Source organism: Atractosteus spatula, chromosome 11 (assembly GCF_055471065.1).
Source record: "Atractosteus spatula isolate fAtrSpa1 chromosome 11, fAtrSpa1.hap1, whole genome shotgun sequence".
NCBI lineage: Eukaryota > Metazoa > Chordata > Actinopteri > Semionotiformes > Lepisosteidae > Atractosteus > Atractosteus spatula.
Genome location: NC_142716.1, coordinates 42,271,983 through 42,289,697, shown reverse-complemented (window position 1 = coordinate 42,289,697; position 17,715 = coordinate 42,271,983). Strand labels below are relative to the sequence as shown.

Here is a 17,715-nt window from a genome sequence, read left to right as displayed (position 1 = left end):
TTTTGTCAGAAACAGCAAATATTATGTCGCGCTGAATAGTGAGTGCTTCCAAAAAGACTAAGCCAGGTTTCTGTCATAGAAGTGCGATTAAAACAGGCTGCTTGGAGCGCAAAGCACAGTGAGCTCATCGAGACTGCAAGTTAGGAAACGTACTGTTTAGTTGTGGGAGTGCCAAGAGACATTTAGTTGGAGAGAACCTAGTCAGTAGGCCATTCTCCTCTTCTTTAGCAAGTGTCAGCCTATCTGTCAATGAGATATTACAGTAGTTTACTTTGAAAGCCTTGCTGGCCTGTATACAGACTATCCTTACCATTATTGTAGAATTACTAGATCTCTAGTTTTCGAGTCATGCCCCTAGACCTAGAATGGCATATTTAAAGAGCAAATGGCGGTGTTTTTATTAGAACCAGGCACAGATGTTCAAGGTGTGTTCAGGACACCTGCAATAACATTTGATGTTACCACAGCATATTAAATTACACTTGTTCATTATACGGTAAGTTCATTGCATTGCTTTTTCCAAAGGAAACCATCCATCCATTTTCTAACCGCTTTATTCAACATAGGGTCGCGGGGGAGCCGGAGCCTATCAGGGCAAGCACTGGGCACAAGGCTGGATTCACCTTGAATAATAATAATAATAATAATGAAAATAATAATAATAATGTTGTTATTATTATTATTGACCCATCCTGGATGGGATGCCAGTCCATTTCAAGTATTCCTGAGTATTGCAGTAGAATGGGAATTTAGTTAAAGCTGTAGAAAAGCATGTTTGACAGCACTGTTTAACCAAACTTGGGTGCGCAGATTTATCTTTCTCTTCAATACAATGATGGACAAATCTGCCAGTTCCAGGTTTTTGTTAATGATTCTTTCTGTCTTAGCTCAATTTAGATAACTATATATCTGGTCAGGGCCAGCCTGCCACTTGGACATTAGCTTTGGTTTTGCCACCCACCATAATTCTGTACACTTATATAGCGCTTTTTCTGCTCCACTCAAAGCACTTTACAGGTAATGGGGACTCCACTCCACCACCACCAATGTGCAGCATCCACCTGGATGAAGCAACAGCAGCCACAGTGCACCAGCATGCTCACCACACACCAGCTATCAGTGTTGAGGAGAACAGTGTGATGAAGCCAGTTCATAGATGGGGATTATAAGGAGGCCATGATTGGTAAGGGCTAATGGGAAACTTGGCCAGGATGCCGGAATAAACCCCTACTCTTTTCCAGAAACGCCATGGGATTTTTAATGACCACAGAGAGTCAAGACCTAAGTTTTACATCTCATCCGAAGGACGGCACCTTTTTAGAGTATAGTGTCCCCGATGCTACACTGGAGCATTAGGACCCCAGGAGACCCCAGGGTGAGTGACCCTTCTGGTCTCACTAATATCTCTTCCAGCAGCAACCTTAGTTTTTCCCAGGAGGTCTCCCATCCAGGTACTGGCCAGGCTCACACCTGCTGAGCTTCAGTGGGTTTTTGGTTGTGAGCAGCCATTTGGTCTGTCACATTCAGCAGACCCAATCTTCCCAGAAGCTAATTAACCTCCCAAGGATGTCTTTGGACTGTGGGAGGAAAACGGCACCACACAAACATGGACAGAACATACCAACTCCACAGAGAATTGAACCCAGGGCTCCAGTGCTGCAAAGCAGCAATGTTAACCACTGTGCCACCATCCACATCCCCAAAGGCAGCCATTGCAAAACCAATTGAATAGTAAATGTGAGCTGTACTGTGCATGCCAATGTCTGGCCCTCTTTTTAATGATATAAATATTTTGAAGGAAATAAACCGTGCATACTTTAAAGAAATGAAAAGGCCAGGCACCAGCAAAAATGAGCTGAAAGGATAGAAGGGATGGTTTGGGTATAGAAGCCACCAGCAACCCAACAATCACTCTGCACCAATTGAACGCAATTCATTTGTAATCTTTCTTAGGTTCACTTAAGTCAGAAAGGCCAAGAGACCAGCTGGAACAATAGCTGGCAGATATAGGAGTCAAGAAAGCCCGGACTGTGAAACACTAGGGTACAGATCACTAATTTGAATTGGGGATATGTCTGTGTCACATGCTCTTGGATAATGTTTTCCATCTCGGCATAAATGTGGCAGCAACTGATTTTTCTTTCCCAGTAAGCTCAGGGGGTGAGGAAAGAAATCTGCTCTGACGTTTACCTTGCTGACGTTTTAACTTGCGGGCTCCAGTAATCTGTAGAGATGGTCCTCTCTGGGGCATGGACTCATTATATAGCTTATACACACTTCTAAGCTTTAGCCCACTATATTTTGAGCAGGTCTGTAAATATACTGTGAATTTTTTTTAACCTCAGAAGCCAAAGCAAGACAGCAGGCGCCAAACAAAATCAAGAAATTAATATTTTGCAGATAGGCCAACTAATCCCTACTCCACCATCAGCTGCTTTCACCCTGTTCACCGATACTTGGGAATCCCAGTTTTAGGCAGCTATTGGCGTTTAAAAACCAGGTTTTAATGTACAAAGTCTGGGTCATAAAGCTCCGTGTGAGATTGAGACAAGTGAATTTTGGCACAATTTAATTGTGGGCTAAGATTTCAAAGCAGACTTGTTAGGAGATTATTATCAAACATTCTAATCAGAGATGGGTGAATACTTTCAAAGTTACAGTGTGTACGTTTGTTTTAACAAAAGAGAAAAAAAGGCAAAGAATTGTTAATATTGTAACGACTGCGGGGTTCGGTACGGAATGGAGCAGGCGTAGGACTCAGGAAAAGGGGTTAAACAGATGTACAGTATTAACCAGAACAGAGGAAAGGTACACACACGGGGACAGGGGAAGTTACAACACAACACCCGTACTAACACAGACACGAAAGGGAAGCCGCCGCCTCATACTCTCCGCGTCCTTATATACAGTCCCGCCCCTCAGGCGCTGTTCCCAGCCCGCTTTGCGTGCGCATGGCTAAAGGGGACGGGGCAGCCGAACCTAGTCAGGAAACCAATTTACAACGACTCATCTCTTTTAGCATTTCAGTTAAAATTCAAAAAAGGTTTTCCAGGATTTTTTTGGGGTATATTAATTTCAAAGGTTTGCGGTCATAAATTGCGGTCATCGTTTTCAGGTCTCGGGTGTAGACCTGAAAACGAACCGGTCTACACCCGAGAACTAATGATCCTTAGTCAAGAAAAGAAAAAAAAAACACATACTTTATCAAGCCCAATACTACATACAAATCAATAGATTCCTTTAAGTTCAGACATTAACATTAGACACTGTTCTTTATGTTAACACTTATTTGTCCTTACTTAATTCTATATTTCGCTCCGCTATTTCTGGGTTTGTATCTGAGCGCCGAACCGGCCAAGCTCCCCGCTCCCCGTGTGCCTAAAACAAGTGCAGCGATTCGCTAGGTGATGCGAGACCTCCTCGCTAGGCAGCCAATCTGAAGCAAGTAGGAAGTGTATTCCCGTAAGCAGTCCGGTGTGTTTTGAAATAATTTGCAGTTCGGAATTATTGCTGTTCGTCGTTTGCAAAGTTTCAACCATGGAAAACGGAGGGAAGAATTCGCAGCGGGAAAGAGGCGCCCGAGAGAGAAAGAGGGGTGCGACAGAGAGAGCTGCCGATGCAGGAGTATTAAAATTGCAGAGACAAGAAAGGACAAGGCAAGGATCTGAGCTAACACTAGCTCCCTGACGCCGGGCCTCATTAAAACTTCAACTGCCATGACAAGTAGCACTTCATGCATGTTTTAATCCACGCAGATGGATCACGTAGGCGATCGGTATTATCTCCAGCGTAACGGCATTAGAATTGGACCTACAAAAGATTTGCAGTAAGAATGTGAAACCAAGAAACGCCTAAATATTTAACTAGGGCTCTCGCGTATGTTGTTACATCTAGATTATTTGGAAACTAAAATAATTTCTCAGCAACAGCACACGTTGCAATAAATTAGTGGGAATGGGATGCGGTTTTCTATAACAATCAGTAGTGCATCTCTGCTTTGCACACCGATCCATATCCTACAGATCTCAATAAGCGAGCACTCCCACCAGACATATCTGTACAGGTAGTATTTTTTTCAAGATACTCAGCGAGGAAGAATTATGTTCTCGCAGCAGAGCAACATAAACCAGTATTTTTTTTAACAAAAAATCTACACGAAAGAGTTAATGAGATTTATATCATTTAATACAACCTACATTTTTGTAGGTACAACGGTACACCACCTGGTGGAGCCTTTTCATTATGGGAACGACTTTGTAGTCAATTAACTTGTTCAGCGAAATTCAGTTTTCCCATTGTGTCTCTCAACTCTCGTAGAAAAGGCAAACAGTAAAATATAAAATTAAATTAACACACTATTATTAACCAAATCTCTGCGGGCAACAAATCTAATAAAAAAATTAATTCTGAATTTAAAGTATCCAAGGGATCTGTTGGAGGTTTTTCTTTTGACTGGTTGTAATTTCACATTTTCAGCATTAATAAAATAGGAGATAAACTTCAGTATAAAGAATCCTCAGGGATATTAATAGTACCCTGGGCACTATGCACTTAATGCTAATATAGTATAACTGTTGGACATTTAGAATATGAAATAAATTTTGCTAACGACACGCTACAAGTGACAATTTTACATTTAATACTGATCGAGGTTTGTCGTTCAGAGTTAAAGCTTCACGTGTGCTACTATATTTTTCCTTGACGCATTTTTCTAGACCTCTTAAAGCAGGGGCACTCAGCTCACACCTTCCAGGTCTGGGATCCAACAGATTTTCTTTGTTTCTCTACATCCATAGCTGAAGGGCAGGACTTCACCTGGTCCAGTTGAACCTTACTTGGATCATTATAACCTTGCTCTCAGTCTTCATAAATTAAGAAGACTTAGAAAACCTGCCGTTGTCTGGACCTCTAGTTGAAATCTTGTGGTCTACACCTAGACACTGAGCGGTGGACCTCTTCTGCCCCCTACTGTATTTCGAAGGTACTTAGTTTACCCTCTGAAATATACCATACGGTGCGTTATTTCCATTTTAATGTGAGCCGATGTTACTTCCAGTACGGGCAATTGTGTTTTTGGTTACTAGTTTTTTCCCCCCTCTAGTATGGAGTCTTCCTTGGAAATGCAGGTCGTGTCTGAAGTTGTCCAGTACGAAATATCATCACCTCTGTCAGGTACTTTTACTGTTTGTAAATAATTCTATGATCAAAAACATTTTGAGACCAGTGTTCTGAGGTGCACTAAATTTTCCCCTTCAGAAAGTCATGTGATCAGAAGTTTTATCAAATGTTTTTAAGACTTGTTTATCCTAATTATTTTAAATATTTTGCTTCCTGGGGGATTTGGACCACAATTCCAGTAAGATTAACTTAGTTTTTTAAAGAAATGTCTTCATGGTTTTATTCTCTTGGTGAATTACATCAGAAAATCTGATCATTTTCTTTATTTTGCTTGTAGACTGCAGCGTGTTGGGGAAAGCTAATAATCTGAGTTCCTATCATTGTAACAGAGTCCCAAGGAACATTTACCCAGATATTCTGGCTCTTCTTTTACAGCCAGACATTATGACCGAGACACCACAGAGCCAGTCAGCTTCAGCCTGAAGTCCCTGAATGAACTGTTGTCATGGGAACCTAGTGCTTCTGACCTTTTCAATGTGGCCACTGTCCCTCTGGCCTCTCGACTGCCTCCTCTGGCCAGTGGCCAGCCCAAGACACTGGTCTGTCACGACATGATGGGTGGCTATCTGGAGGACAGGTGTGTGTCTGATATGGGAGGGAATACAGAACTAGTAAGCTCTATACTGGTGGGACTTTTGCACAAAGCTTCAGTGAGCACTCATACCCCTGAACTGTCACCTACTGAAGTGGACATTAGAGGCATCAAGTAACTACAGACTCTACTTTCTGAGAACAGAGGGAGTCCTTTATTTTTCTGTCTGCTATAAAAACAGTGATAGCCTGTGGTAAAACTCGCTCAGCTGCCTGGTTGAGCAGGAAAAGGTCTGTTCTAAAATGAACAAACCAAGCGTTCATTTTTCTGATTACATTTTTTATTGATTTTCTTCCTTCACAACATGGCCGTAGAATTAGTCAACAATTGGTTGCATACAACAGTCGTACAATGACGGACGGGGAAAAAATGTAGGTTGAAATGTAATGGTATATGAAAAACAAAGTAATAAGAACAGCTTTGTTCTTATTTTGTTTGAAGCGCCAGAATAAAAACACTGGGAAAGGGAGAGAAAAATAATCAAAGGTGAAGAGGTGTACAGTATGTGTGTAGGGGAAGCAGTACAACACTTCTGAATCTCCAGTGGTTTGTCACCTTCCACATCTTCCTTTTTTGTGCTTTGATTTCTAGAAATCCTCTAGATTTCTAAATTTCTAAATTGTGGGAGTATGGAACAAGTTACCCATGTTGTTGAAGCCCAGAATGCTGATCGTTCTGTGTTAAAACTTGAGTATTAATGTGGGTAATGGTACAGCTTTTGTACAGTACAGTTTTTGGCTGTGCATAATGTATAGTTACAGTATGTGGATTTTCCAGTAACTGTTTGATTTGCTAGGTAGCCAAGAAAGATAGAGTGTTGAAGAGATTTCAAGTAGACGAGTCAACATTTATTCAGTCAAAGTGTCCATCAGTGTCACTGTTCTGTAACCTGATCCTGTCCTCGTATCACAGGTTTATCCAGGGAGCAGAAGCTGAAACAGTCTATGCCTTTTATCATTGGGAATACATCGACATCTTCGTCTACTTCAGCCACTACCCGGTCACCATCCCTCCTGTGTCCTGGACCAATGCTGCCCACAAACATGGTGTCTCTGTCCTTGGTGAGCAATTGGAAGTTTAATTGCATTCTTTGGCAGATTTTGGCTAATCTGGGTATCGTTTGAGAAGTGTGCATAGCCGATTTTTGTCATCACGTGTCTGTGGGTACGGTTTCTCTGGCATACAAGTCCTGTTTAGCTTAGAGCTGTTCAACATATACTCCCTAAGGTAACTCGATTGCTTTGGAAATATTAAATATTCAAGGGGGATTGTAATGGATTGGAAGTGGCCTTTACATCGGGCAGCACTGATATTGGTTATTTTTGCTCAGATTTTAAAAGCTACTGCTTTGGCTTGTCAGGGTTTCTTTTCATTTAGCAAAGGCTGTTTGCCAGAGCCTAACCAAGCATGCAAGTCCTGCACACAAGACATTGATTGAAACTGATTCCAAGGCAATTGTTTGAGTCTTTGTCTTTCAGGTACTTTCATCACTGAGTGGGATGATGGGAGCAAGATATGCGAGACTTTCTTGGCTGGAGAGGAGCCTTACCGCTCAGTAGCCGACAAACTGGTGCAGATCGCACACCACTACGGCTTCGATGGCTGGCTGATCAACATAGAGAACCCTCTGAGTGTGAGTGGCCAAGTCTGAGAGTCTTCTCCGCAAAAAAAACAAAAACACAGGGTGATGACTTAACTCAGTCTTAAGGACCTCACGGTCAGATTGCTAAAACACTTCGGAATTCATCACTAATGAATCCACTTCCAAGAATCCTTGTACTTCTTCCTCTTTTCTCACTCTGTTGCTCGTTGTGAAAATATTGCCCTTTTTTCCCTCTGATGCACTGACATGTGTGACAGGGACAGCGTGACAGACTCCCTCTGGTGTTTGTCTGCAGGAGACTGCGGTGAAGAACACCCCTGCTTTCCTGCGCTACCTCACTGATCAGATGCATCAGCGAGTGGAGGGCAGTGTGGTGCTGTGGTACGACAGCGTGCTGCAGAATGGGGAGCTCAACTGGCAGAATGAGCTCAATGATCAGAACAGGCACGTTTTCAATGCCATCGACGATCTTTACATGAACGTACCACCAACCTTGCTTTGAAAAATAACTTTGCTACTGTTATTATTTGACATCATTGTTTTAGGTACACAAATCCACTGAAAACAAAATTGAACTGTGATTCTCTGAAGTCATAGTACCTAAATGGAACACGTAGTGGACGTAGATTGCCTCTTTTCATTTACCTTCTAGCTTTCAAATGACTTAGATGGGCCTAAAAATCTCTCTTGCTTTTTACCTTTATGTTCTAACAGTTCCTAATCACTAGTTTTATTTTGTGGTCTTAATTATATAGTTTATAGAGGAATAAAACCGTCATAATATTGTGTACTTCATCACACCTTAATCACAGGTCATCATGAGCTGTGGTCTCTATCTGTCTCTGAAGGGTGTTTTTCCAGTCATGTGATGGCATCTTCACCAACTACAACTGGAGCGAGTCAAACCTGGAGGCAATGGTATCCCGTGATGCCAAGCAGATGGCCAACATCTACGTGGGAGTAGACGTGTTTGCACGAGGAGAGGTGGTTGGCGGGAAGTTTGAAACAAACCAGGTTGGTACTTAGCTGATGCCCTCAGCTTAGTGTGGAGGAGAACAGCCTGGCACCATTCGTAACAACACTAACACTAGGGCCAAAACTAAAAAAAAGCATAAGAATATTGTATTTTGGCTATAAAATATACAACAAAATAACTAAGTCATTGCTGGATGAAGCATTCAGGTCCTATGTCTCTCTTGGTCCCTATAACATCAAAGGGAGGGTGTAAATGCAAGCCGCAAGGTCAGTGTCTTGCATGGCCATCATCAACGTCAATGCCTATAAGGCATTTGTGCCGCTTAGAGGCTGCCACACTGACATGTTCTAGCTGTTGCAGCGGCTGTCTGAAGGCATTTGGCAAGGCTTGCCATTCAGCAGGTTAAATCACCTTATCATCTGTGCCCATCGCAAACTCTATCACTAACGAGGTGATTTAGCAATAAAAGCACTATGTTACTCCAGTGTCACCCTCAGTCATGAAACATCAATTACTCAAAAACCTTTTATCGATATCTGAAATCTGTAGATTTTATTTTTCTAAAAAAACATGCATGCATTCCCATAATACAGTAGTGGGATACTTTTGGCATCCTAACAACATCACGTGCTAGACCTTCACAGTCTGTGTACTTTCCTAATTCCACCCTCCATATAGCTTAGGGAGATGAAGGAATCCCCCTGGGTGTATTCAGGCACAGGCCCAAGCAGTATTATTAGTTTTCAGTCAATGTTCTAACAGCCCTGAAGCACTAATTCTGTTGCACACACTCTGCACAGTTCTGTGGGGCAACTGAGTTATAAAGCGCTACACTTCACTTGCTTTCTTGTGTGTCTTCCAGGCCCTCAGGCTGATCAGGAAACACGGTTTCTCAGCTGCCATCTTTGCTCCGGGGTGGGTGTACGAGTGTCATGAGAAGAAAGAGTTTCGGCAGAATCAGGACAAGTAAGACCTGCCCTCCAGGACAGCTGTCCTCTCTTCGTTCCTACAGGAGCAGCTGGTCTTTTGCCACTGCATGGAGTTACCACAGCCTAGCGAAAAGACTGAAATCCACTTGAGAGTGCTGCGTCTGCTTTGTGGCTAGATATCAATGATCCTCGCATTACCTGCTTTGAAGAAAGACAGAATTTATGTCTGCAGTAAATCACTTTTCCCATAAAGGGAAAAAAAATCCAGTGCCGGGATTATACAATTTTCTATTGCTTTTTAGTATTTAAAGATTTTGTTTATAAGTTTAAGGCCAATAAAAGCACAACACAAAGGACAAAGTGCCTATAGCTTATACTTTAGGAAATGTAAACTATCAATAGCCAAGGTAAAAAAAAGCCTGTTTGAATCTTTTTTTTTACTGAAGACAGATTTATACTGTTCATCTTGGCACTAGGAATAAGACATAATCTCTTTATTTTCATTGCAAGGCTTGGAGTTCTGCCACTGAACCACTAGAATGAATAAGAAGCAATATAACATAAACTAAAGAAACGACAGGGTTTTTTTATATAATGAAAGATATGTAATATGATTTAAAAAGCTTTTACTAGTGCGCAAAGTTTAAACATTGTTATAAATAAGAGATGAAAATGGATTAGCGTTTCAGGGTAATTGACAGTAGTTGTTTGAAAACTCCAAGCAAAGCAGAAAAAAGTGCAAAATGGTTCAAAACAACATCAGCAGCTCTCTCTTTTCTTTATATCGACTTAGGCCCATTGAATTAAAACTTTGACCCACCCAACAATCATAAAATCCAAACCCAATAGTTCACAGAGGTTTTCATGAAGTATTGAAAAGTATCTGTCAGTCAGAAAACTGTTATTAAGGGAATGCTTATTTATATAAAAATGAGAATGTTTACTGTTTGTGATTGGCGGGGTTATTTTTATCATTATGAGATCGAATTGATAAACCATTGCATTGCATTCCTACTCTGCTTACACTGTTGCATCACCTCAAAGAATCTTTAAAAATTCTCTTTCAGTTGATAACATGTATTGGGGAGGTGGGTCTCATTTGAAAATTACCACCATTGTTTTCCATACCAAGGGTTAGAGGAAGAGATGACATACTGTGCCTTCCAGTTTTTTTTTAGTTTTTCTCGGAAACACACAATAAAAGCTCATGTCCATATAAATCTTATCATATATTGTTTTGCTCTGTTGTTGTCCTCAGGTTTTGGGGCCTACTCTCCAAGTTCCTGCCCACTCACAGCGTCTCCCTCCTTCCCTTCGTCACCTCCTTCTGCCAAGGGTTTGGAAAGAGCTTTTACTGCAAAGGAAAGGTAAGGACAGAACCCATTTCACTGTCTGTCTGTTGACCTTCAAGGCCAGTTGTGAAAAAAGATCCTTGAACTGGTCCTTGCTGGGCCTGCTCTGTGTACGTAATGATCATGCGCACTACCTGCTCTGAGGAAATATATTGAAGATCTTTACTTGTTTCGTATCAGTGTCCCCATGTCTGTTCGACACATCCAGCATTTGATTTTAGTAAATGAGAGGCTGGAAGGGGTTGGTTGGATTTGCACCTTGCTTTTCTAAAGCATTTTCTTGTCTTTTTCAGCTTGTTAGGGTTTGGTAGTGTTATGTCTCTGAATATGGTTACAGTGCCGCAAAATGTGGCACAATAAAACACCAAAAAAATGCTTGTAAATGTTTAACTGCTGTCAAAGATTTTTTTGGAGTATTTTTAGAATCAAATTCTAACCAAACAAAAAGAATCTAGAACAACTGTGGTTGAATTCGTATGCTATAATGTCTCATCATCTGCATTATGAGTAGAATCCCTGTTAAGTAGTTTAAGTAGGTAGCTGTGTCAGAATGCATAGGCTGCAAAGGAACAAGTAAAGGTTTATTCCATGCTGAAAAGAGAAGAAAAGAAACGCAACGTTTCAGCTGTGGAGCCTTATTTGGGTGTGGAAGGCCGAAGAAGGCTTCACAGCCGAAATGTGTTTCTTTTCTTCTCTTTTTAGCATGGAATAAACCTTTACTTGTTCCTTTGCAATCCCTGTTAAGACTTTAGAACCATTTCTTTTGTAATCTTTAGGTGTTAAAAACTGATTTGTTGGCTTGGATGTAGATTGTTGGGGTCTTTTTGTTTCTTTAGGTGGAGGAAGTGAAAAGCTGGTTTAATCTGAGTGCACAGGAAGTGCAGCCCCTTTTCATTGATCACAGCTCAGAGGGCGAAGAGGGTGGCTGGGTGAGGACTCGGGGCTGCCCTGAAGATGCCTGGAATGGGGGAAGTTCCCTATTGATTGAGGGGATGATTCCTTCCACACATTCTAATATAGCTGTGAGGTGTGTTCATCACGTTTTCTTTGCCAGAAATGAATTCTCTAGTGGATGCAGTAAGATCTCCTCCTGTAATGTTTGAACCCTTCAAGAATTCTTTGGGATAAAAAGAACTATACAAATACAAACTATTCTTCTTTTTCTTCTTATGATTATTATTATAGCATACCCAAATCTGTCTGCTTCAGTTTAAGGGACAGTTTGTCTTTTTTTAGAAATCATTCTGCTTGCAGACTTTCCTGAAGATCTACTACACAGAAGAACAAATTAAAAAAATGATTATTCTTACAACATTCATGGAGAATTTAGATCCTTACGGCTAATGTTATCAGTGCAGATCTCGTTTCAGATTTTGCCATTGTGTTGGGCGTAATAGCAGGGTATCTCAAGATTCAGAAGCAAACAAAACTTAATCTTCCTTTGCTAAACACTCTCTCTGCCAGAATGCGTTTTATTCTGTTAGGGCTACACGGGGTTCTCAGTTAAGGGATTCTTTGGACTGTGTAGGTAGGATTTTAGTTCTGGAAAAACATATATTTTAATGTTTCTAAAGTACAACTATTTAAACAGCCAGTACCAGGCTCTCTGTAAGTTTCTTAGCATTTTGAAGCTGTCACATCCCATCTGTAAGGAGCTCTCTGGATTTTTCTGGCAAAGTAGTGACTGTATGCTGCTAATGAGGGAGAAGATGGGAAATCTTAAATAGCTTGATGACTTAGATCTGACTTGCCTGTTCATCGAAATCTGATAATGATCTTTATCTCATGCAGGCTGTTTTCTCTTCATTCTCCAATTCCTGCTAAGACGTTTGTCTCCTTTACCTACAAGCTAGAAGAATCTCCCCATGTTAAAGTTGCCTTGGAATTGAAAACCATTGATGCCCCTGTCTGTTTATACCAGGGAATTGAGGACATACCTGGTATGTAAATGAGTCTGAGTCTATTTGTAAGAACTGAGCACCCTTTGTAAAGTGCAGGGATGGATCCAGCAGTGTGTTTTGTGCCTTTGCCAGAAATCCTAAACACTTTAGCAATACTGCCTCATGCTTTTGGAACACAAATATTTCTAGATATCCACCCTTGCACACTGGAACATTTCTAGCACGTATTTGCATGCTAAGCATATACGTGCTTATAGACATGCAGTGCTAATAAACATGTGGTATGAACTAGCCTGAAACTCCAAATACTGCATATAGAGTTGATCGAGACATTATTTTTTTACCTGAAAGTAAAGTGTTCACAGAAAACAGAGATGTTATCAATTTTTGTTATAAAAAATAAAGCAAATGTTCGTTGTTCATATAGAATTATTCACTAGCTCGTAATAAAGTTTCATACAATTAAGGAACAACTCTGATGCATGAGAGACTGTGGAGTGATTTACAAACGGATTCTGTGGTATTAGTAGCAAATTAGTGTCCTGTGCCGTGTGTGTTTGCAGGCACCAGCGTGCAGCCTCAGCCCCTGCAGGAGGGGGACAGCTTGGTCAGCCAGTTCAGGCACCGCTGTGGGCTCAGGGACTCAGAGGGCTGGGTCACCCGGTAAGCTGACCTCTGAATGAGGGGACACAGGCGACAGGGAGTGAATTGTAAAAAAAAAACCCCAAGACAGCACGCACAATCAAAGTCCAGACTAATAAAGGTCTGAACCTGTGAACTTGTGATGCCTGGACCAAAAACTTACTCTAGCGAGCAACTTTAACGGGAGTCTGCGCTCTTATTTTGACCAGGGGTGTTTTTCCAGGTGTTTTCTGGTGAAGTCGAAAGGCTGCTTGCTACGGGACATCTTTATCAACGTGTCCCGTGAGGTCTCGGGGGAGGAGGCATACTTTGTCTGCAGAGTCGGAGAGATTAAGGTCAGTAGGCACTTTGTAAGGTCTAAGGAAGATACAGCACTAGCTTAACCTCTAAACCATGAGGAGTGCTGATTCTTTTCCAGTGGGTTTGCACAGTTCTCTAGTTTTGGGGTTTTGTTCTTTTATCCTAATTTTCTGTGTTAGCATCTCAAACTGACTGGCAGTTCTTGCTATGCGCTGGATTCCAACAATAAAAATTTGAAGGCGGCAAGGTAACAGTTTCCAGTAGTATATGATCAAGGTAATTAAAGGAATATGAAATGAACAAGAGAGGAGGGGTGAAGTTTGTAAGTATTCTTTTCTGTAAAGGTGATATCGTTCTTTTATTCCTCAGTACTGTCAAAAGTTGGATTTGAGAGTCCTGATCCTGCTAACTGGGGGACAAAATGTCAAAGAGCTTCCAAATCCAGAGCAGCAGGAAATAATCCTGTCTTTTAAACACAGGAATCAATCCTCTGTGCTCACAGCAGGCCTCTTTTTACAGGAAGAAATGTGCACACAGTTTGGCCCACCTTTCCGACATAAGAGACTGGGCTTCAGAGTCAGAATAAGTCACAGGTGGGATGACTTCAGAGCTCTCAGTTTAGCCCACATCAAAAAGATCACATACAACACAGCTCCTCTCTGAGTCAAGCGAGAAGCAGCAAAGGAGTGGCAGGGAAAGAGTGTTCTTTTCTTTCTGCCGTAATCTGAACAAAAAGTTGAAAGAAAGAAAACATACAGTGTTAGGAAAAAAGGAACATGTACAAATGAAAGAAACCTGAAATATCTCTCCCCTCCCTCACGTCCCAGGCCACTATACTGTTTAGACACTTTCAAAGGAACCCGATTTCTGGTCTTTCAAGGATATAAACAGCACTTGTGCTCAGCCATGTACTGTAGCTTACCTAGAGCATCACAGTCCAAGTCCATGTAGTCCTTTCTGTTTGTTCATGTCTGTTTGGAGAGTGTGTGGAGTCATTAATCTCCATTCAATAAAACATCATGCCGTCATAAATCCTAAGCTCTGTTTGTCCAAGTGATCTGGAAGCAGTTCTTTGTACTTCAGTGAATCACACATTTGTCATTATCGGTCTTTGCTGCGAAACAGCAATTCAATCCATCCGTGTCACCTGGCAACATCCCTGACCCACACCACATGGTAAGAGTGACCTCCCAGTTTGGATGCACAACAGGTTCTTCATATGTGACACAGTAGTGGTTCTCCAGTGCAGTCCTATTGTTGTACAGGCACAAAGGCCTCTTTACATATACATTGTATGAAGACATTTAAAAAGGCAAATGTTTTTAAATAGCCCAGTTAAAAAGAAATAAAATGCAAACATGGACATAAAATAAGAAGGTTGAGGGGTCATAGTTCTAAGGCTACAAAAGAGAATATGGATAATGCAAATGCTCTCCAAAAGGTTGCATTCATGTGTAATTCTGTGGTATTTTGGTGTCTATTGTTTTAGCCCAGTTGAGGAGGTAATTAGAGGGTTATTTCACGCTCAACCCGTGCTTCGAACAGAGGCTTCCTGTTTCTCTTTCTCTGTTGCAGGTTCTGGATGTTGAGAACCTGACTGCGATTCCTGTGCCTGTTCGGAACCCTTCCCTGAGTGAGGTGGTCTGGCGAAGGGGCGTTGGTAGCGGAGATGGGTATGTCCAGAAGCTGTATTTCAATGCCACCCTGCATTGGCAATACCCTGCCAACCAGGCCAGACACTTCCGTGTCTACTGGAGGCGACTTCATGACCCAAATACACAGGCATCCTCTGGACAGGAGCCACAAGTCCTGATTGGAAGGGCCTATGCTACAGTATACCGTGTAGTGGACTTGCCTGTGCCAGATGCTCTGGACACTGCCCCCTGCTGGCTGGAGTTTCTGGTGGAGCCCATCACCAGGGAGGGTTTTGCAGTATCTGAGTCACACTGGGGGAGACTGGCCTTGAAATACACTGAGCCAGCACGGGCAGAAACAGCCACAGGCGTGTAATAACAAAGGTGCTCGCTTTTCACACACACCAGACAATGAAATATCAAAGTTATGAAGCAGAAAGTGAGACTCATATAGCCCTCACAGCAGTGTTTTCGCTTCATAACAGGGATGGATAGACCTGCTCCGTGAATAGCGAGCACTGTCTCACCTTAAAAAAACTGCTATTGATGTATTTGATCAACAGGGAATTTATTAAGTCGAAAAGTTTGTACAAAATTTTGTATGCTTTTTATTTGTCATGAAAAAAAATTTTGCTCTTCGGGGAGTCATGAAAAGCAATTAAAGAAGTATTGCAGTTACAAACTGTTCTGTAGGATTTGTTCTGAATTCATCTCCTGCCCACATTCCCGTTTTCACTCTCTGGTACTCGCCAGTGGTTGATACTCATTTCCGCAGGGATCACGTACTAAAGGCACTCGGAACAGAATCTGAGCCTACAGTAACTCAAAGCTAGGTGAACCGAAGTTAAGGAAATAAACGTGTAATTTTAGTATACAAGGAAAACACAAACTCGGATTCATTGTTCTGATCACATTCATTTAAGAGCTGGCATCATTTGTGTGACTTGTGTGTGTGATTTGGGGTGGGTGGGTATGTGTGCATGCAGAGCCCTTAAATTGTAGTGCAATCTTGGCTCTTCTTCTCAGATTTAGTTAAATCAGGAGGCCTTTTGTGTGCTTTAAAATAACAAGATGGTTTTAATCAGGTTTGCCGCTTGTGGACACCAGAGGTTTCTGTAGTGTGCTTGTACTAGGAGCAGAGTTATTATGCAATTCCAAGCACAGCGCATTTGCTCCATCAACTAGGTACATTTCTAATATTAAGTATACAGTATTTATTCAGTTTTTGTATGCATACAGTGTATTCTTCATTAATAATTTCTTGTGTTTGTACATTTTGTCAAAGAGCTTTTCACAAAGGAACAGATCCACTGAATGTAGGTGATGCACAGCAGCCTCAGTACACAACATAATAAAATCACTGTTATTATAGCTCTTGAGGATCTATAATGAAGTTGTCAGGACCTCAGGTTACTCAAGGACAGCACAATGTCCCAGATCACCATTGGAAATTGTGGTCATGGGGAAAGAGCGCCACCTACAGGTCTCCGTTCTCCTGGTGTCTAAGCCAGTATTAACCAGGGCCTGCTTTGCTTAGCTTCTGAAATCTGATGGGGTCAAGCTACGAGCTCTTCTGTACTTTTTTGTTAATATACTAACTATATTCTCCTTTATACCTACAGTATATAAATGTCTAATATAAAATTTCTTAACCTGCTGTGAATTTTGGAGAAGCTAATTTAGGGGTGATATTTCATCCTGGATTACCTTTTGACCCTCAGGTGCAGAATATTGTAAAATCATCATTCTTCTATCTCCGAAATATCCCCAGACTACCTCCCATGTTGTGTTTAACTGCAGCAGAAAAGCTGGTCAACACAATTGTCTTTTTTAAAATTGATTACTTCAAAACCCCGCTCAGTGGGGTATCTGCTATAGTTCCACACGGAACAATCTCCAATATGTTCTGAATTCAGAAACCAAAATTCTGACCGGGTTGCCTGGAAGCAATCAGATCACCCCTGTCTTTGCACTGGCTTCCTATCAGGTTTCGTGTTGACAAAATCCTCATGCTCACCTACAGTTTAAGCCTCACACCTTGGTACCTATCTGACTATTGCTATACATTATGTCCCCCAAGCTCTTTTGCACTCTATGGGTGACAGGGCAGGTCCTTCTCCTGTTATGCCCCAAAGCTCTGGAATTCTATCCCCAAGGATATCAGTCAGTCACCTTCCCTGAGTGCATTTAAAACTAAACTCAAAAACTTCATTCTTTTCAGAAAAGCTTTTATTTTATTTGTGTCTGTGTCTGCTGTATTGTCTAATCAATATGTATCTCCTGCTCCACTTCACATCACTTTCTTTTTCTCATATGGTTATTTTTGTAATTTTGTAACTAACTGTAAAGGGCTTTGAGATGCTGCTTTTGAAGGTGCTATATAAAATAAAGAATAAAGTTTTTTATTATAGTTATTGTTATTACTCCCATTATTAAACCATTATTGTTTTAAATATGAGCTATGATTCCTGCAGATATAAGATTGAAGCGAGTATTTATGGGTTTTTTTTCCCAAATATATAAGGAGGACACTGAGGTAGCCTGAGCTTCACTTTTTAAATTTGTTCAGCAGATCGTGATTTGAAACATCACTTCCTTAAGTGGTCAA

The 17,715-nt window shown here is 41.3% G+C and overlaps 1 protein-coding gene across 1 annotated transcript; it reads left to right on the top strand.

Moving 5' to 3' along the window:
* Positions 1–3,479: 3,479 nt before the first annotated feature.
* engase (endo-beta-N-acetylglucosaminidase) lies at positions 3,480–17,517 on the top strand. Its single transcript, XM_088926528.1, has 14 exons — positions 3,480–3,656; positions 5,102–5,172; positions 5,554–5,755; positions 6,683–6,831; positions 7,249–7,403; positions 7,669–7,817; positions 8,222–8,387; positions 9,212–9,315; positions 10,537–10,645; positions 11,467–11,657; positions 12,422–12,570; positions 13,095–13,194; positions 13,397–13,508; positions 15,049–17,517. The coding sequence occupies exons 1-14, from the start codon at positions 3,538–3,540 to the stop codon at positions 15,481–15,483; spliced, it is 2,211 nt and encodes a 736-aa protein (XP_088782654.1). The 5' UTR covers positions 3,480–3,537; the 3' UTR covers positions 15,484–17,517.
* Positions 17,518–17,715: the final 198 nt, after the last annotated feature.

Excerpts from the sequence above, each read along its gene's own strand:
- engase (XM_088926528.1), top strand. The coding sequence starts at position 3,538 with ATGGAAAACGGAGGGAAGAATTCGCAGCGGGAAAGAGGCGCCCGAGAG. Across the intron at positions 7,404-7,668 it reads ACATAGAGAACCCTCTGAGT|GAGACTGCGGTGAAGAACAC; the intron begins GTGAGTGGCCAA and ends GTTTGTCTGCAG. Across the intron at positions 8,388-9,211 it reads GGAAGTTTGAAACAAACCAG|GCCCTCAGGCTGATCAGGAA; the intron begins GTTGGTACTTAG and ends TGTGTCTTCCAG.